The 21,662-nt window shown below is 35.0% G+C and overlaps 1 protein-coding gene and 2 pseudogenes across 1 annotated transcript; 2 read left to right on the forward strand and 1 right to left on the reverse strand.

The window, feature by feature from the left end:
* The first annotated feature begins 7,766 nt into the window (after nucleotides 1-7,766).
* On the forward strand, nucleotides 7,767-11,435 carry LOC139785400 (protein FAM50 homolog; annotated as a pseudogene).
* A 2,857-nt stretch (nucleotides 11,436-14,292) lies between these two features.
* On the reverse strand, nucleotides 14,293-16,041 carry LOC139785397 (E3 ubiquitin-protein ligase TRAIP-like; annotated as a pseudogene).
* A 1,756-nt stretch (nucleotides 16,042-17,797) lies between these two features.
* Nucleotides 17,798-18,790, forward strand: LOC139785407 (uncharacterized). Its single transcript, XM_071724571.1, has one exon. The coding sequence runs from the start codon at nucleotides 17,798-17,800 to the stop codon at nucleotides 18,788-18,790; it is 993 nt and encodes a 330-aa protein (XP_071580672.1).
* Nucleotides 18,791-21,662: the final 2,872 nt, after the last annotated feature.

Here is a 21,662-nt window from a genome sequence, read left to right on the forward strand (position 1 = left end):
TTTTTAAAGTCTATCCAGACAAATTTGCATCGCGCATAAACATAAGCGTAAGAAATTGATTGGTTCATATATATGTGCAAAAAGAAATAGACCAATCCATCTCTTATGCATATGCTTATGCACCTATGCAAGTTTGTCTGGATTAACCTTAAAAAAGCAGCGCCAAGTTTTTTTACAAGAAAAATTTATTTATTTTATTTTAATTAAATATTTTTATTTTATAATGTTACCTCTTTAATTCTTTGTGATTAAAATAATTTAAATGATTCTTTGTAATATTATAATTTTATCAAGGAGAATTAAAACTACTACCACTTGGGTTGATAGAAAGATCCTCAGGAATACAAAGATACATACCACTTGGGTTGAGTTAGGTAACACAATTTTGTTTTATTTTTTAAGAGTAGTTGCACTACAATTATTTTTCAAAGCAATATATATATTCTCTTTATAGTTGGCGCAATTTAAAGATTTCATATATTTTTTTGAAATAACATATCACTTAGGTTGAGTTAGGTAACGCAATTTTGTGATATAATTTTGTTAAGGAGAAATAAGGCTACTACACTTAGGTTATTGGTACGTATCACTTGGATTGAGTTTGGTAACGCAATTTTGTGATATAATAATAATTTTGTTAAGGTATATATATATCACTTGGATTGATTTTGGTAACGCAATTTCGTGATATAATAATAATTTGTTAAGGTATATTTCTCTCTTTGTAATTGGCGCAGTATTAAAAGATTTCACATATTTTTTTTTAAATAGATACCACTTGTTATTTAGGTTTTTTCGAGGTAGATATCACTTGGATTGAATAAAGTAACAATTTTGTAATTTAATAATTTTGTGAGACAATTTTTGTGAGACAATTTTGTGAGACAATTTTTGTGAGACAATTAAGTGAGACAATTTTTGTGAGACAATTTTGTGAGACAATTTTTGTCAGACAATTTTGTGAGACAACTTTTGTGAGACAATTTTGTGAGATCATTTTCAAAACGTTGTGAGTTTAAATATATTAATTATTAGGCCAGTTGGGTCGAACAAAACGACTTCTGTTTTTAATAATTTTGTTAAGAAAAATTAAAGCTACTATCACCTAGGTTAGAATAGATTTTATTTTTTTTGCATTTAAAATTAATGATACTACCACTTGGTTTTTTTCCGAGGTAACAACCACGCGTGTACTTGGCGCCCTTTTTTTACCTTTTTTGAAAAGGTAATTTTGTACTGATATCATGCATTTTGTAGTGTTACGCATCCTCTTCTAAAAAGGGCATGTCATCCATACTCGAATCTATCGAAATATTATTGTCGCTTTTCCGCAATGCGGATTGGTTCTCTTGTGCTTACTTCATGACCGGCTGTCATGGCATATTTTGACAGTTGTGTGGTTAATAGTGTAATAAGTAACAGTGAAATATTAAAGTTAAATAGCGCGCGTGCATGTCTATATAATACAAGAAAAATTTATTTATTTTATTTTAATTAAATATTTTTATTTTATAATGTTTACCTCTTTAATTTTTTGTGATTAAATGATTCTTTGTAATATTATAATTTTATCAAGAAGAATTAAAACTACTACCACTTGGGTTGATAGAAAGACCCTTATTAGGAATACAAAGATACATACCACTTGGGTTAAGTTAGGTAACACAATTTTGTTTTATTTTTTAAGAGTAGTTGCACTACAATTATTTTTCAAAGCAATATATATATTCTCTTTATAGTTGGCGTAATTTAAAGATTTCATATATTTTTTGAAATAACATATCACTTAGGTTGAGTTAGGATAACGCAATTTTGTGATATAATTTTGTTAAGGAGAAATAAGACTACTACCACTTAGGTTGGTACGTATCACTTGGATTGAGTTTGGTAACGCAATTTTGTGATATAATAATAATTTGTTAAGGTATATATGTATATATATACCTATATATATTCTCTCTTTGTAATTGGCGCAGTATTAAAAGATTTCACATATTTTTTTTAAATAGATTCACTTGTTATTTAAGTTTTTTGAGGTAGATATCACTTGGATTGAATAAAGTAACAATTTTGTAATGTAATAATTTTGTTAAGAAAAATTAAAGCTACTACCACCTAGGTTAGAATAGATTTTATTTATTTTTAATTTAAAATTAATGATACTACCACTTGGTTTTTTTCGAGGTAACAACCACGCGTGTACTTGGCGCCTTTTTTTTACCTTTTTTGAAAAAGGTAATTTTGTACTGATATCATGCATTTTGTAGTGTTACGCATCCTCTTCTAACTAGTCTTATAAAGAATATATCTTACAAACAGTATGTACAGATTGTAAAGCTAAAGGTGTTACAGACTATTATTTCTAAGAAAATAGATTTTTTTAAATAACATGTAGACATGATACAAATAAAATAAATTTATTCTTTATGTTTTTTTGTACTTTTAAGTACTCTGCATTTAAAAATAATTTACATTATTTTCATCCATTTGTATCATGTCTATTTGTTATTTAAAAAATTTGGCAATTATACCGTTCAATAAAGCAAAGTTTCAGCTTTAAGAATCTTTTTTTTGAATTGCAATACGATGATTTTTAAGGAAGTTATGAGCAATCAAAGTCAAAATGCTCATTTCTTATTCAATCCACGATAAAAACTTCAAAAGTAGAGATTTCAAGCTTTAAAATCCTTTTTTTAAATTTAAATTTTGTTCATTTTTAACAAAGTTACAGCTGCTTGAATTTTGCCTATTTTTAAAGACAAATTTAGTGTTCTTTTAAAATACCTGACACATTGAAGATAATGAAAGTGCTTCTAGCATGCTCGGATTTTAGATTTCGAATATGCAACAAAATCAATATGTAAGTATTTCTTCAGAAAAATGCATCAACATTGGTTAGCGCTTAAACGTTAAATTTTCTTTTCCTGCGTTAAAAACTAAAGTTACGATTTATTTAAACATTATTGGTGCAATAACTAGGTAAAACATTAATTTAAACATACATGTGTAGTTTAGACAGGATATAAATCCAGGTCAGAATTACAAATTTCTTGAATGTACCAGCATTTAATTATACAGTAAATAATATATTTATTTACAGTTACAATAGATTATACATATTAAATAAAACTTGATTTGGTAAGTATGAAGTAAATAACAACAATATAATAGTTTTATTAAATGTTTATTTAGCAATTATGTTTTCATGTATGTATAAGAAACGTAGCATATTCACATATTCACTTTGTATGTGTGTGTTCATATGTGTATGGTCAGAGGTACGAATATATAATACTGACGGGTTATATTACTGCTTAAAAATACGGCTTAAAAATAATTATGTTACTGTCTCGGTCTTCTGCCTCGTCTACCCCAATGGTAGTTAGCTGACGACATCTTTCTTCTTGTCGTCGTATCCCCGCGGCTCTGCCTCTTGGTCTTCGAACTGTAAATATGCTCATGTACCATAGCGTTTGGTCCAAAGCGTTGGTCTGCACTATGCGATCGTGTTCTTCTCTATTTTAAAAAGGTAATTTTGTACGAATATCACGCCTTTTTGTAGTATTACGCATTTTATAAACAGTATGTACAGGGTGTTATTTCGAGGTATAATACTACCACTTTGTTTTTTTTTTCGAGTATTATTGACAATGCGATCAAGTGCGATTTTTGCGCATTTTTATTACAGACGTTCATCATTACATTAACATAACAAAGTCTATACTTTCAAGGTACATGATGATCGTTTTAAAATGGTATCTACCTGTGAGATCTTTAAGGGATTATGCGCAGTGTTCAAGCTCCCGCACGGAGCACATTAAGCTAAATTAGTCTTCGTTATTTTATTTTTATCTTGCAAATTGTCTTTATTTGTTCTCTCTCTCGCGAGCTTACCGATTATTAATATCGAGTCGCCGCAAGCGCTTGGACACTTCGATAAGATTAAAGCGATCACAGACAGAGGCATTCCGGTAAACGAAACGCCGCGAACACCCCAATAAATACAGAGGCTAATACTTCTTTTTTTTTAAGGATTTCTAATGATATCCGTACCGCACGTAGGGCGTTCCCGTCGTTGCGAAACCGTTTCACGACTCGGAGGCTGCAAATGTAGCGAGTCGAGTTTGTAACGCAAGCTCCGTGTCCCAATTCGTTCTAGATACGCTCCTCTCTACCTAATGTAATACATTACTCGCGTAAAGTATCGCGCAATTGTAATTGTACGTTATAATAAATGTAGTACAAATAGAGAATATACCGCGCGCGCGCGTGATGTAAAATTGTAAGAGTAAACCTAAAAGGTAGTAAAATCGTAAAACGTAAATATCGTAGAAAAGTTTCGCGAAAAAGCAAAGGCTCGTTCCAAAACAATAGCGGAAGGCTTATGAAATAGAATAAAATGAAAATATGATAAAAAATTTCCTCATACACATTCTCCGTTAAGCTCTGATATTTGTATGATTCTTCGTCCTTATGTTAGTTCGTCTATCGATTATCTGTCAGTAAGAAAGCATTTATACTTCTAGTAGACCGTCGTGTTATAATTCTGAAGGCACTGTTCAAAAGTTTATTACATTTCTTGGAATAACGGGTCTTCGCAAAACACCTCTTCGAATGGTGCGACAAGGAGAGTCGTTATAAACATCGACATGACCATTGCATACGCCTCCCCAAGCAGCAGACAATGTTTTTTGAATGTTTTTTTAATATTTATTTTTCATTAATTATACATTGTACAATTCATTGTAAAAATGATATTTATTTAATGTTTATTAAATATTTATTTTACATTGATTATTTATTTAAAATAGTGATTTAGAGAAAATATTTATTTAACGTTTATTTAAGGAGGTTCGATGGCTTCATCGGAGGGAGTAATGGGACGCGGGGGTTCTGGAAACAGCGCACTAGCGTTTGAAGTAGTGGGAATGAAGGGGATTGCTCTGATTGGTCGCCGCGTGTATAATGCGTGCTGCTGTTCACGTCGTTCACGACCGTGGCAGTCTAGCAGACGAAAAATCAAGCAATTTATGCTTTAATAATTAATTTTTCTACGAAATGTGCGGTAACCTTCCTCTTTCTTTCGCTCATTTATTTGTAAATTATTAAGTTACATGTGCATATTTTTTTCCCTTATTATTTGCATTTTTTCTTGCACTTATTTCATTCTGAAGGTATATGCAATATGTCATTTCCCATAAAAACCTATGTTAAAAATGCAGCCAGTTTCATGAAATTTTAATATGTTGTTCTGGAATGCAAAATAGAATTATGTGAATTTTTTGGGAATTTTTCACCGTCCCGTTTTGAAAAAAATCTAATCCAAAAATTGTACTTTTTAAATTTTTGGAGTAGATTTTTTCAAAACGGGACGGTGAAAAATTCCTAAAAAATTTACATAATTCTATTTTGCATTCCAGAACAACATATTAAAATTTCATGAAACTCTCTGCATTTTGTTGTAGCCATCGAACCTCCTTAATATTTCTTTTACATTAATAATTCATTTGCAATAATGATTTAAAAAAACATTTATTTAACATTTATTCAACATTAATTTAATATTATTTAACATTAATTATTTATTTGCAATAATAATATGAAAAAAATATTTATTTAACATTTATTTAATATTTATTTAATATTTACTTCAAATATTATTTTATAATAACTATTTAATTGTAAGAGATGTTTTAATCGAATGTTTCTGTTGTCGTTTTGCTTTATAAATTATGTGCCGTTCTGTAAAAAATTTCCGCGTCATAGGACCAATAAGATTTTTCAACACTTTAAAGACGTGTTGTAGACAAAGTCAAGCAACGTGGGCGCGGTACTATACTCGGATGGGTGACCGACCGGCTTGAGAAAGCAGTTCTTTCAGAAGGACGCGCGGTTGTACGCACATCCAGTATTATAGGCTGCGGTCCACTTGACGCTACAAATGCTTCGAAGCATTCCTTTTCTCCTTTCTTTCAATAAAGAAAGAAGGAGAAGAAGAACGCTTCGAAGCATTTGTAGCGTCAAAAGGACCGCAGCCATAAGGAAACAGTTAGGAATGCGGTCTTTATAACTTCTCCTAGTCCTAGATAAAGAAAAAGAACGTTCTTTAAACGTTTCTTTGTCGAAAAAGTTGTTAAAATAAGCGTTCTTAAACATTAAAAAAATTTTTAATGCTAATAAAACATTTATTTAATGTTAAAAAAACATTTTTTAATGTTAACAAACGTTTATTTAATATTAAAAACACATTTTTTAATGTTAAAAAAACATTTTTTACAATATTAAAATAAATATTTTTTTAATAAGAAAAAAAGGATCTATCCCATTAATTTAAACGGTTTTTAAATATTTTTTTTTCATTACTGAAAATGTTTTTAAAAACGTTTAAAAAATATTTTTTGCTACTTGGGATGTACAAATTTTTGCGGTGTAATGTTGCCTGTGCCAGAGAGGTCCATTTTTGCAATATCTAAAACAATAAGACCATTGAACATAATCGTATATTATTATACAGTGTCCATTGCGATTTCTACAAAATGTAGGTGAACTAAAAGGAATTAATAGAAACTCTCCCAATGTATGTATATATCAAGAGACACGGTAGTGTCTCGCGCCAAGTATACGCGGAGCGAGACCGACCGTGACTCTTTTACGCGACGCGACGGGTTGCGAGTACTCAAGATGTTGAGATCTCGATAACGAGTGAACGGATCAAGTTCTAAGTAGGCTTGATCAATAGCTTGGGGTCGAATTAGGGGGGGGTTCTCTTATAATATTTCCGCTACGTGCCCTACGAGCGGAGATATTGCGACGCAAAGTCCAAATGTGAAAATTTATTTTTAAGATACTTCTTCTTCTACGTCGACCGTCTCTCATGCCATGCCATGCCATCATTTCATTGGCTGGAATCGCGTCCTTTTTACTTTTTCGACACTGGCGGCGCTTTCGCCAGCGCGCTGTCACAGTCAGTTCAGTTAATACGTGTGTGTACTGCGCGCAGTGCAGATAGTGCGTTCAGTGCGCTGTCACTGTCAGTTCAGTTAACCTATCGAGAGACACGGTAGTGAGCCGGAGCGAGACCGACCGTGACTCTTTACGCGACGCGACGATTAATATTTTTTCTGATTCAAGGTAATTGTTTTATTTACATATAATTATCCTATTATTATACGACGCGAAGCGTGACCGCACCGTGACTCTTTTACGCGACTAAGTGCATGTGACAGGAATTGTAATAGTTTACGTTTACGTGAGTATTACTTCTGTAGTAACTTATACGAACGATATCATCGTAGTTACTATAAAATCTCCAGTTTATGCGGAGGAATTATCGTATCGTTCGTAAGTTACTACAGAATTAAGTAACGCTCGCGTAAACATAGTATAGGTTAGATTACCGATTTCTTACAAATTTAACATAAAACGCGATTTTACATAAAACGCGAGATTCATTTATGAGAGCTTTCCAGCAAGCGACACAAGTCGACACAGGTATCGTTTTGTCTTTGTTACTCCAAAATGCCAAAAAAGAAAGATAGAACGACGTTTGTGTCGGCTTGTGTCACTTGCTGGAAAGCTCCCTATGTATGTAAGTTTAACGTCTATATGAAATAATTTTCCTAAATGTAATGTAAAAATAACACGATGTTATATATGCAGTTTGGCGTGAATATATATATATATATATATATGTGTGTGTGATTTCTGCCCAGTGCTCTAAATGTTATGTGATTTTTGCCCAGTGTTTTATGCTTTGATATAGATAGAAGGAACGTGAAAAAGAGCAGGAAAAGGAAAGAACGTTAGCGGCGAAGCAGACAGAAAAGAACAAACAGAAGAGACAGATTCAAGCTTTGTCTTTTAATCTGGACGAAGCCGAAGATGTAGCTGAGATGTCTTCTGACGAAGACAATGCCGAAAAATCCCTGCAGTCAGAAAATGTGCAATCTGATGGCCCCGCGATTAAGAAGATTAAGAAAAATCCAGATGTAGATACAAGTTTCTTGCCAGATAGGGAAAGGGAGGAGGAGGAAAATAAACTTAAGGAAGAATTGAGGCAAGAATGGGCTAGAAAGCAGAACGCGTTGAAGGAAGAAGAAATTGAGATCACATTCAGTTATTGGGATGGATCTGGCCATCGTCGGAGTGTTATAATGAAGAAAGGTGAATGTCTTAGTGATTTATTAAAAGACTCCAGTGTCACTTTTGGAGTAACATTGGCGTGATATATAATGTTCTACGGCATAAATTATTAAATTTTCACATACAGGTAATTCTATCTATCAGCTTCTTCAGAGATGTTTAGAAGTTTTGAGGCGTGAATTCAGCGAGCTTAAAACAGTAATGGCAGATCAGTTAATGTATGTCAAGGAGGATATTTCTTATATTACCGCACCATTATACGTTTTACGATTTTATTGTAACTAAGGTAAAGATACTAAATGATAAAACTTATGAAGCAATATCACAATGTTGGCATGTTATTTTAATGTATGTAATATTGCGATTAGGCACGAGGAAAAAGCGAACCTCTGTTCACATTTGACGTTTACGATGATATTCGTGTTATGCACGATGCTTCTGTCGAAACCGAGGAATCACATGCCGGAAAAATTTTACTTAGGTATTTATCATTAAAAGAATACTTTGTATAATTCTCTTTTATGTTATTTCTCATTAGATCATGATACGAGAGGAACAAACACATTTTTCCAGCGAGTAGATGGGAACTTTTTGATCCAACGAAAAGTTACGACAAGTATACAGTGTCGGATAAAAATAGGAAGAAAGACAAAATCTGATAAACTTAGATTCAACGAATTGTCTAATTTCGTTTAAAGGATTCAGATTCAAAGGACTGTAATTTAGTAGAGCTACATAATCGAGTAAATGAATTAAATATTATCACATAACTAAATGAATTAAAATCACAGTCCTTAAAAATACAATGTAGCTATATATATATACGCGTATATATATTGTAATATATATATATATATATATATATATATATATATATATATATATATATGGGACGTTTCACGTCAACCGGATCACTTGTCTGCCCAAAATTTGAAGCGACCTACAAAGATGTTCGTTAGCTCAAAAAATTAGTCTTTACTAGTACTTTCGAAAGTCATGTGCCCCGTTTTGAAATCCAAAATGGCTGATCCAATATAGCGGCTGAAAGCCTGAAAATTGGAGAAAAATCTACATAATTTAACGTAATCATGTTTTTAAATATTGATTCGGTTTTGAAATGGCTTGGTAAGGAGTTTTCAGTGTCTCTGATCACGATCCTGGAGTTGAATAACTGATATCTAAGATGGCGGATCCAATATGGCGACTGAAAGTGTAAAAATTAGTAAAAAGCTAATCTTATCTTGGTTACGTTACTGAAATTCAAGACGGCGTATCCAATATGGTTGCAGAAACCGTAAAAAGACTACTTAATTTAAACTCCATTTTCTCTAATAAATATTTTATAGATTATTTTTTAAAAAGTCTACTAATTAGGAATCCGATAGTCAAAGGTAAGAGCAGTCAATTTGAAAAGAACCGTTGAAACCACCACAGTAACTATGAGCAACCTATGGTATTAGTTCACCACCTATCCTGAAAAGGACTGTTGGAGAAGCAACACCAGCTTACTGAACCGCGAAAAAGAAATTTTCACCAACTATCCTGAAAAGGACTGTTGGAGAAAATATATTGATAGCTCACTAAGTTACCGATGGAAATGCTTACTAACTATCCTGAAAAGGACCGCTAGGGAAGCCACCACAGTAACTCTCTGAGCAACCTATAGTATTCGCTCACCAACTATCCTGAAAAGGACTGTTGGAGAAGGAACATCAGCTTACTGAACCGTGAAAAAGAAATTTTCACCAACTATCCTGAAAAGGACTGTTGGAGAAAATATATCGATAGCTCACTAAGTTACCGATGGAAATGCTCACTAACTATCCTGAAAAGGACCGTTAGGGAAGCCACCACAGTAACTCTCTGAGCAACCTATAGTATTCGCTCACCAACTATCCTGAAAAGGACTGTTGGAGAAGCAACATTTGATTTTAAGATTTTTAAGAAAGTTGGGAAAGTTTCATCAACTTCTGAAAAGACTGCTGGAGAAAATATAATATTAACAGCTCACTGAGTTACCGATGGGATTGCTCACTAACTACTCTGAAAAAAAAAAAAAAAAAAAAAACGTTAGAGTAGTAACCACAGTAACAATTTGATTTTTAAATTAAGTAGACTTTTTACGGTTTCTGCAACCATATTGGATACGCCGTCTTGAATTTCAGTAACGTAACCAAGATAAGATTAGCTTTTTACTAATTTTTACACTTTCAGTCGCCATATTGGATCCGCCATCTTAGATATCAGTTATTCAACTCCAGGATCGTGATCAGAGACACTGAAAACTCCTTACCAAGCCATTTCAAAACCGAATCAATATTTAAAAACATGATTACGTTAAATTATGTAGATTTTTCTCCAATTTTCAGGCTTTCAGCCGCTATATTGGATCAGCCATCTTGGATTTCAAAACGGGGCACATGACTTTCGAAAGTACTAGTAAAGACTAATTTTTTGAGCTATCGAACATCTTCGTAGGTCGCTTCAAATTTTGGGCAGACAAGTGATCCGGTTGACGTGAAACGTCCCATATATATATATATATATATATTACAATCTGTTGAACAATGAATCAATTGTACGATGAAACAAAGTTATTTATCTGGTTATTAATATTTACAGTCCTTTGAATCTGAATCCTTTAAACGAAATTGGACAATTCGTTGAATCTAAGTTTATCAGATTTTATCTTTCTTCCTATTTTTATCCGACACTGTATACTTGTCGTAACTTTTCGTTGGATCAAAAGGTTCCCATCTACTCGCTGGAAAAATGTGTTTGTTCCTCTGGTACCATGATCTAATGAGAAAAAATAAAAAATAACATAAAAGAGAATTATACAAAGTATTCTTTTAATGATAAATACCTAAGTAAAACTTTTCCGGCATGTGATTCCTCGATTTCGACAGAAGCATCGTGCATAACACGAATATCATTGTGAACGTCAAATGTGAACAGAGGCCCGCTCTTTCCTCGTGCTTATAGATATCCATTAACAGGTGGTACTTATGATCGGCAGTCCAGACTCCGAAAAATCGCATTTTGCAAAGAATTATCTGAAGGAATACGGATACGTCAACAGAGACACTTTAGGCAGCTGGCAGAAGTGCATTGCCGCAGTCCAACAATATACTTGAATCAAGGAAAAAGTATAGTTATAGACAATACCAATCCCGATCCAGCTTCGAGAAAGAGATACAGGTAGCCAAGAAGCGCAATGTCTCGGTCAGATGTTTCGTTATGACGACAAGTATAGAACACGCGAAACATAATAATAAGGTAAGGAAATTAACATTAACCGTCATCGTGTGAAAGAATCGTATGAAGTGATGTATCCGAAAATTTGAATCAATTTATTATTATATTACAGTTTCGCGAGTTGACTGATCCAAGCCACATTCCAATCAACGAGATTATTATCAACTCCTACGTGTAAGTAGATTTTAGATATATAAATTTGAATGCATTTTTACTTAAAATTCCATATATTATTTTAACCATAGGTTTAACTTTTAGGGTTTTGTTATATTACTTAAAATTATTTTCAGGATATTGTAACACCCTAGGACATGAAAAACATTGAAGAGAACAAAAAGTCGGGTAAACGAAGACGCGGTGGTGGCAACGAGGATGACAACGCAGAACAGTCTATTGGAGTGAGAAAACGAATGAAAGTAAAGAGCAAAAGGAAGTGAGGATGATATTGAATTAGATTAATCATGTTTATTGTACATGTATCTTTTCATATTCATATTGAATAATCGTAATTAGCTAATTGTCATAAGTTCATTAATGTAGGGAGCAACTTGAAAAGAAAAAAAAACCGAGACCCTTAGCAATGTGCCTCTAAATTAATAAGCGTTTGTGTAATATAATGATACGATATTGATATGACATAATTAATGGAAATGCACCGGCCATTGCGTATCATAAGCCTGAATTCTGACCATCGATTTTTGCTAGCTCACGATAATTCCTAACCGATCACAGACCCGACAAATACGGCATTGGCATTGTGGCACAGGCTGTCAAGTTGAGACTACTCTATTTTGAATTTTGTGATATAGACCGAAGGACCCAATCAGCAAAGAAATGTTTTTAAAAATATTTTTAAAAACATTTGGAAAACATTTTTGAAAACATTTTTAAAAATGTTAAAAATCATGGGTTAACACACCTTTTTTTCATTAAAAAAATATTTATTTTAACATTTAAAAAAACATTTTTTTAATGTTTAAAAACGTTTATTTTAACGTTTAAGAAAAATGTTTTTTTAATGTTTAAAAAATGTCTATTTTAACGTTTAAAAAGACATTTTTTTATGTTTATTTTAACGTTTGAGAAAATGTTTTTTTTATGTTACAAAAACATCTATTTTAACGTGTTCTAAAATGTTTTTTAATCCAATATGGAGTCCCAAATGAGAATATCGGAAGGGCCCTGCTCGCTGGACCGGACTCCTCGCCTCAATCTTCCCTCTCGGACGCGAGCTGTCGCAGCTCTCCTTTTCCTGGCGGTGAGCTCTCCCTGGGAAGTCAAATCTCGCTCGGTTGGTCTCCAGAATACGTGCCGCTTAGCTCAATCACTTACGAAAAAAAGGTAAACGTACTCGTCTCGTCCGAAGAAACGCAGCAAGCGCGGCCATGACACCGAACGAGAGCGAGGAAGGAGGTGGGGGCGCTTTGAGAGTGGCGACTCACGCGTCGCGCCATCTGAATGAAACGATATAGCAAATAAATAATTAATGTAAAATAAATATTAAAATAATGTTAAATAAATGTTAAATAAATGTTTTTTTAAATCATTAGTGCAAATAAACAAGTAATGTAAAATGAATATTAAATTAATGTCGAATAAATGTTTAATAAACGTTTTTTCAATTCATTATTGCAAATAAATAATTAATGTAAAATAAATATTACATTACTGTCGAATAAATGTTAAATAAACGATGTTTCAAATCATTATTGCAAATAAATAATTAATGTAAAATGAATATTAAATTAATGTCGAATAATCGTTACATAAATGTTTTTTTCAAATTATTACAGTAAATAAATAATTAATGTAAAATAAATATTAAAATAATGTCGAATAAATGTTAAATCAATGTTTTTTTAAATCATTATGCCAAATAAACAGTTAATGTAAAATAAATATTAAAATAATGTCGAATAGATGTTAAATAAATGTTTTTTTAATTTATTATTGCAAATAAATAATTAATGTAAAATAAATATTAACCCTCCCAAGGCCACATCTCTTTTTTTAATACGCCTCGACCACACTGGTTAGTCGACACCCAGATGGATTCAGTCTCATATCTCCAATTTAATTATGTACACGTAAAAAGTCATGAAACATCTTAAAAGGGTGTTGTTCAAATAAAATATGCAGAACCCGAAATATATATATGCTCGATGAATAAAAATGTTGTAATTTTTGGTTGCAATAAGAAATATACACCGATCGAGATCACACCCCGGGTGGTCACAATTTAACCTATAATAATTTTCAAATGTTTACCAAACATAACTGACATGGCTTAAAGCCTTTCTGTACGCATCTTCGAGAGAAGGACTCAAACATAGGGATCCTAAGTGGAGGGGCATTGATTTATTAAAGCCTATCTTAAAAATATCGGGACTGAATTTTTGTTTGGGTGGCCGACACCCACTCGAAGAATTAAAATAATGTCGAATAAATATTAAATAAATATTTTTTAAAATCATTATTGCAAATAAATGAGTAATGTAAAATAAATATTAAATTAATGTCGAATAAATATTAAGTAAATGTTTTTTTCAAATCATTATTGCAAGTGAATAAGTAATGTAAAATAAATATTAAATTAATGTCGAATAAATATTAAATAAATGTTTTTTCAAATCATTATTGCAAATAAATGAGTAATGTAAAATAATTATTAAATTAATGTCGAATAAATATTAAATAAATGTTTTTTAAAATTATTATTGCAAATAAATGAGTAATGTAAAATAATTATTAAATTAATGTCGAATAAATATTAAATAAATGTTTTTTAAAATTATTATTGCAAATAAATTATTAATGTAAAAAAAATATTAAATAAACGTTAAATAAACGTTTAATAAATATTTTTTCTAAATTATTACTTCAAATAAATAATCAATGTGAAATAAATATTTAATAAACATTAAATAAATATTATTTTTACAATGGATTGTATAAATGTATAATTAATAAAAAATAAATATTAAAAACACATTTAAAAAACATTGTCTGCTGATTGGGTTTATGCTCTCTAGCTTTTCCTTGAGCTTTTCAATGGCTGTTTTATTACTAACGCATGTATACGTTATCGGGTTTTCCTGCATATCAAGAAGCTTCGTTTGCAGAGATATCTTCTCGCTCTCACAGATCATTAATCGTTCTTCCATTTCTCTGAAAAATATAATGGTAATAGAATCTAAGGACGATGATTCTAAGACAATTTGATATATCAAGAAAATTACATACTTTCGCTTAGTACGCTCCTCTGTTAAAACCTTGTTTTCTGTAGAGGCACGCGTGTATTCTTGCTGTAATTTTTTATATTTCTCTCTAACCTCTCTGCTCTTGTTAGACATGTGTTTTAATTCCCTGGAAAATTTAATAATTAAATTTTTGATACATTTACATGCCACGTTTGATGACAATGGATGCTTGAAAGAATCTGAACCTACCAATCCCTCGACTTATGAGCATGAGTATATTATTGCCATATCATACCTCCATATATATCAAATATATAAAGTACTGAAATATAAAATACCTTTTTAATACTGCTATATATGTTGTAAGTTTGGAAGGATCACTCGTCAACATTATTTTACCATCCACCTCACCTCCTGTAGAAATATCTATAAGACTCTGTACGCTATAAGATAAACATTTAATTGCAAGATTAAATACAAACTTGAAAATTACACGTATATATTTAAAACTTATATATACTATGAAAAAAAACATACTTTTTCAAATGTTGAAGATTTTTCTTCAGATGTTCATTCTCTTTCCTGTATGTGTTCGCATCTGAACATTGCTGTTTGTAAAACTTGATCTGTTCCTTAAGGGCAAGAATTGCACTATTCTTGCCTTTTATTTCACTTTCAACATTTCGTACTTCCTGTCTTAAGCCAGCTGTCTGCGTCTCCAATTTTCCATTTGCCTCTGTGAGTTTATTGAGATTTTCATCTCTCAACTTTAGTTGAAAAGTCAAGCCGTCAATTCTGTTCTACAGTGATGCAGCATCTTCTGCGATACTGTCGCTGTTTGAAAAATTGAAATATATCCTACGTATCGTCTGCTCGGCTGTCCCGACATTGTGGGCAGGTCTTTGATCTACAACAATTCCACAGATCAAGCTAAACACATTCGTGTGCAAGCAACATAAAAAATTTTCAAAAATTATAAAAAAAACTTCTTTGAATGATAGGCAAAAAAAGAAAGAGAACTACAAGAGAATGCAGAAATGTTTGATAGTATCAAATATTTACCTTTCTAACCACTGTATCAAGCACGCGAAGTGAAAAATATGTCCACACGGTGTGTAGAAAACATCGTCGGATGGTGCCAGTAATTCACTACATATTACGCACACTAAATTCATTTTATCAACTCCGCTGATGGAAAATCGACAATAATCCGCCTGATTACGAGTGACAATTGGCTTCGTAGATGATCGTTGCGGATTTCACGATGAAGCTCCCATGATATTTCGCTGAACGTTATGTCATTGTGAGTTTTTTGTTCGCACCGTTAAAGTTAGAAGGTTAGAAAAATATTAAAATGTTCACCTATACAAATCAGCTGCTTATTATTGACTGTCCCAAAGAGCGAACCACGCGAGACAACCGCCAAAGGCAAAAACTGTTGTTATTTTAAGTAGCACCATCTGTGCTGCATGCACGGTTCTCATAATGTGTCGTTAGTCCTTTCCAGAATATGGTAACATATCGACAGGGTACCACTACAACAAACTAAGATTTCTTTTGTTTGTGAAAAATTTTAATTTCTTGTTTTTAATTTTCAAAATTTTTAATTTTAAATCCCAAACTAAAATTTAATTTTAAATTTAGAATCTTAGGTCTATTTTAACTTAGTTTTAAGAGAGTAACAATTCTTACCGGTTTCTAGGCCCTTTTCTACGGTTTCAAATATATGGTTAAAATAAATCATTTTCTCCAACGTGAAAAGAGAGAAAAGAGGAAAGATGAACCGTGCAAGATGTTCAGACAAAAAGAACAGGCCTAATGATTAAAAGAAGATATTAAACATTTTGCAGCTGGGCGCGATCGTAATCGTGATGGCAGTTGCCCAAGATCTAAAAAGGGCCGAATGTCAAGCTCAGAGCTCAGCGTCCGTAGATCGCGCGTGCCACCGCGCCAGGCCGCACCCGCGAAGGTGCGAAGTCACCCCCCCCCCGACATCCCGCAAGGAGGGATGCCGAGGGTACCCGCTGTTAAATATTAAAGGATGAAATTTAAATCAATACCTTAAGTTAAATAACATTTTGTTATTTTTAACTCCATGTGTGTCCAAATTTATTATTTTAACACAAAGTAGTATTATTTTAACTTCATTAGTTTAATTAAAATTAACGACATAGAACATTTTTCAGATGTCTTTGCGATATATTTTAGACTCTCCGTGTGTGTTGTCTCCAATAAGAAGCGATTTTCTATAATAATTTCACACATCGAGAAACTTTTGCGGTTGTGAAAATTTTACTAAATTCTGAGTAAAGCGTTTTAATAAGCTGTAACATAAAAACACTTTTAATCCTTATTCAAGTCAGTTATGTGGATTTTATAAATTTCAATCTATCTTTATTATTTAAATAATGCCTTTAATATATTTTAATTTTTATATTTTTATTAATATTGTTTTAATTTTTATAGATATATTTTTTGTAAGTGTGCATGTAATTTTTCTGAATCTTTTCTAATATAATTTATTGAACAGTTTCGCCTATAGGAATGCAACACTTTCCACAACGCTGCAGTAGTCTATTAATTTAAAGGCGCAAAAGAAATGTATGGCGACTCTCACACCTCATTGGTCGGGATACGGAACGATGGAGAGCCGCCTTAAGATTTCCGCACCAGCGCCACGCAAGCATGCGTGCGCACGAAGATCACTCACTCGTATTTTGTCTCTCGCAAGTAACGGACATCCATGTTCGCACAGCTCATTACGATATACGTTAATATATTGTACGCGAGATCCGTGATCTAATCTGAATATCGAGTCTTCTACTCGACAGTGTAATACTTATCTTAAACTGTATATATTGTAAATACATTACCGTCGTTCATAAATACATTGCGTCATATCTGAACACGTGAACCTTCCCGGCCATTCCGGCCAGTAGCTACCCCCTAGGGGGAAATGGTGATTACGAATCGCTACAGTGGTGACTAGCCGACGTGAGTTTTACCGGACGAAGTGATTTTTATTGTGTAATACAATTTTCACCGGACGCGACGTAATTTTCACCGGGCGCGGCGTGACTTTTCTAGAAGGATCGAGATCGCCGGAACACACGCGGATCCCGCGCGAATCACGTGATATAGACGCACGAACAGTAACGCTACGCGTCAAGTGAGTGCGCGTATTTTTTAGACAAGCGATGCTTCTTTCGCGTACACCGCTAAAGACAACGCAAACAGACGATCGTGTGCCACCGAACGACCACGTGCCGCCATCGAACTCTACGACCAGCATTCACAGTGAAGAAACCGACAACATGGCCCACGGAGGGAACGGCACCGCCAACGGAAACCAATTCCCCCCACAGGAGGGGAACGAAGAAAAAGGATACGAGCTAAACGCGGTAAAGGCGCTCAAGTTACCGCAACCTTTCTGGCGAGACAACCCTGCCAGATATTTCACGGTAGCAGAAATGACGTTCGCATTACACAGAGTCACATCTGACGATTCTAAGTACAGGTATGTCGTAATCCACTTGGACGCTGACTTCTTAGGACTCGTAGGCGACATTATAGACTCACCACCCACGCACGGCAAATACGAGGCGCTTAAACAGCGTATTATAGACAGCCTTTCAGAATCGCAGGAAACTAGGTTAAGACGTCTTCTGCGAGGACAGGCGATGGGCGACGAGAAACCGTCAGTGTTCCTACAGCGACTGCGTAATCTGGCCGGAGGACAATGCAACGACAGCGTACTGCGAAGCCTTTTCATGGAGCAAATGCCAGAACACATGCGAGGAATATTAGCAATCAGCCAGCTGGACGATCTAGCCACGATAGCCGCACAAGCTGACCGTATAGCCGAGGTAACACGCCCACAAATAAATCAGGCATCCGTAGGTGCAGTCGCATTGCCACAAGACATATCCGCACTGGGGAAAACCGGCCCAACAAGCGACATCGAAGAACTGCGTCATGCAGTCGAGGCACTCACGCGAAAATTCGAACAGACGATGCGAGGACGTAGCCGAAGCAGAGGCCGAGGAGGCAATCGCAACCGTTCAACTACGCCACAACAGAAGGACGCACAAAAATACTGTTATTACCACAGGAAGTTCGGCGCGGACGCAATAAATTGCCGACCACCTTGTTCCTGGATCACAAAAAAACAGATCCAACAGGAAAACTAACCCCGCCGGCTAGCGTTACCGCCGCCGGTGTTGTGTAATAATAGTAATAATAGTTTAGTTGGGGATTTCCAGGTGTACTGTCGTGCGAGCTAGGGAATAGGGGGCGCGTAGAGATGCGTGAGGTAGGAGAGGCAGAGTAGCCAAGATGGTCGACATGTAAAGACGCCTCGTGTAATAAGCTTACAATAAAGACTTTTAATTGATACATAACATGGTGGCAGCGGTAAACTGAAGCTCTACCGAATAACTGTGAGAGGAAAACGTCGATCCAGTCTGTGAAGGGCATCAAAATGGCTAGCTCTACAAATATTCCCTTGCCGGAACGGTTTCCGTTCGACAATTCTGCTTATTGGGACACATACAAGTCTATGTTCGATAGATATTGCACAGTGGCTAACGTTACAACGGATAAAGTCAAAGTCGACTGTTTGCTATACGCTATGGGTCCAAGAGCGGAAGAAATCTACAATTCATTCACGTGGGATTCGGAAGACGATAAAACCGTTTATCCCTCGGTGGTTCGCAAGTTTACGGATTACTTTAACGGGCGTACGAATACCATCTATCAGCGTGCATTGTTTAATCGCCGTATGCAAAAAGAAGGTGAATCCATAGATGATTTTATAACGGATTTACATAAGCTGGCTAAATACTGTAATTACGGTGATACGCGTGAAGAAATGATACGTGATAGGCTTGTGGTTGGAGTTCGCGATATGAGACTCTCGGAAAAAATGCAGTTACAAGATAACCTGAACTACAAGAAAGCCCTGGAAATAGCTAGGAGCTACGAAACGGTCTTACGGCAGAACCGCGAAATACATCAAGAAACGACTGCGAACGCCACCTCCGTTAACCGTGTACAATCAAAAGGGAAGAAACAATCCTCAGAGAAAAATAAGGCTGGCGGCAAATCTTGGAAATGTTACTTCTGTGGCGGAAACAAGCAGCACAAGCGAGATTCCTGTCCCGCGCGCGAGTCAGAGTGCAATAAGTGCAGTCAGATCGGTCATTGGTCTAAAGTTTGCAAGAAAGGATCGAAGACCGGAAGTTCTTCTCTGCCAAACGCTAAGGTTAATGCAGTAACCGATGACTCAGACTATTACTTCGTCGGAACGGTGAAGGAAAACGACGAGAGTACGCAATGGGAAGAAATCATCCGCGTCGGTAATTTACCGGTAAAGTTTAGACTCGATAGTGGCGCGGACGTGACTGTTATTAGATCGCCAGTTTGGGATAAATATTTACGTCAGCAAGGTTATGAACTCGTACCAGCGGACAAAAAGTTAATTGGGCCGTCAGGAAAACTTTTGGAAACGGACGGAATGTTTAAAGTGCGGTTAAAATTTCGTCAAACCGAGATCAGCTGTCACATATATGTCGCTCGCGATATAGATCAGTGCTTGTTGGGCCGAAGGGAATGCGTCTCTTTAAGGTTAATTGCACGATGCAGGCAAGTTGCTGCCGCGATTGACCCTTTCATAGAGTTTCCATCATTGTTTATCGGACTAGGACTTTTAGCTACGCCTTATAATATTAAGTTAAAGCAGGACGCTAAGCCTTATTGTTTGAATCAGCCTCGTCGCGTACCATTACCTTTGATGTCTAAATTGAAGCAGAAACTCGATGAAATGCTTAAGTTAGGCGTGATTAAGCCCGTGGATGTGCCGACAGAATGGTGTAGCGGAATAGTCATTGTCAAGAAACGCGATACCGACGATATTCGTGTGTGCGTAGACCTAACCTTCTTAAATCGCGCTGTGGCTCGGGAGAATCATCCTATGCCGGTCGTAGAGCATACCTTTGGTCAGATGCCGGGTGCTAAATATTTTTCGAAGCTCGATTGCGTTAGCGGGTTCTGGCAGGTGCCGTTATCAGAAGAGTCTCAATTGTTGACAACATTCATTACTCCGTTTGGAAGATTTTGTTTCTTACGTGTACCGTTTGGAATTTCTTCGGCGCCGGAACATTACCAGAAGAGAATTTCAAGAATCTTAGAGGGCCTGGAAGGAGTGGCTAATCATCTCGATGACGTCATAGTTTGGGGCAGAACTCGTGCCGAACATGATGCTCGTCTCCGTCAAGTGCTTAAAAGACTTGAGGAAAATAACGTGACCCTGAACAAAGCAAAATGTGTTTTCGGTGTTCAAGAGACTAAATTTTTGGGACACGTAATTAGTGCTAGCGGTATTTCTATAGATCCAAGCAAAATCGATGCCATTACAAAGCTAGAACCTCCAAAGTGTGTGTCAGAGGTAAGGTCATTTATAGGAATGGTACAATATTTAGGTAAATTCGTGCCAAAACTTTGTGACTTACTCGCACCTATGTATGAACTGCTTAAAAGTGACTCTGAGTTCCAGTGGCAAAGACGTCATAGGCAGGCATTTTCGGAGATTATCCGAAAGTTAACGTCAGCACCCTGCCTTGCTATTTTTGACTCATCACGCCCAATTGTATTAACAGCAGATTCATCTTCTTATGGGCTAGGCGCAGTCCTACGTATTCAAGAAACAAGTGGAGCCTGGAGACCAGTGGCATTCGCTTCTAGAACCCTGAGTGATTCAGAAAAACGTTACGCGCAAATTGAGAAGGAGGCCCTGGCGTTAACATGGGCTTGCGAAAGATTTCATGAATTTATTTACGGCGTACATTTTAATCTAGAAACTGATCATAAACCTTTAATTCCTTTGCTCCAGGAGAAAAACCTCGATGAATTAAGTCCTCGTCTGCAACGCTTAAGAATGAGACTGATGCATTATGATTTTGAGGTGTTCCACTCTCCAGGAAAGGAAATAGTAGCGGCTGATTATTTGAGTCGCGCGCCAGTGAAGATCAACCTCGTTCAAGCTTCGGACTTAGAAGAAGAAGT

Source organism: Temnothorax nylanderi, unplaced genomic scaffold (assembly GCF_030848795.1).
Source record: "Temnothorax nylanderi isolate EJ_2023f unplaced genomic scaffold, tnyl_v1.0 TNYL_tig0794_pilon, whole genome shotgun sequence".
NCBI classification, from domain to species: Eukaryota; Metazoa; Arthropoda; class Insecta; order Hymenoptera; family Formicidae; genus Temnothorax; species Temnothorax nylanderi.

Coding starts and splice junctions, on each gene's coding strand:
- LOC139785407 (XM_071724571.1), top strand. CDS start 17,798: ATGCTTCTTTCGCGTACACCGCTAAAGACAACGCAAACAGACGATCGT.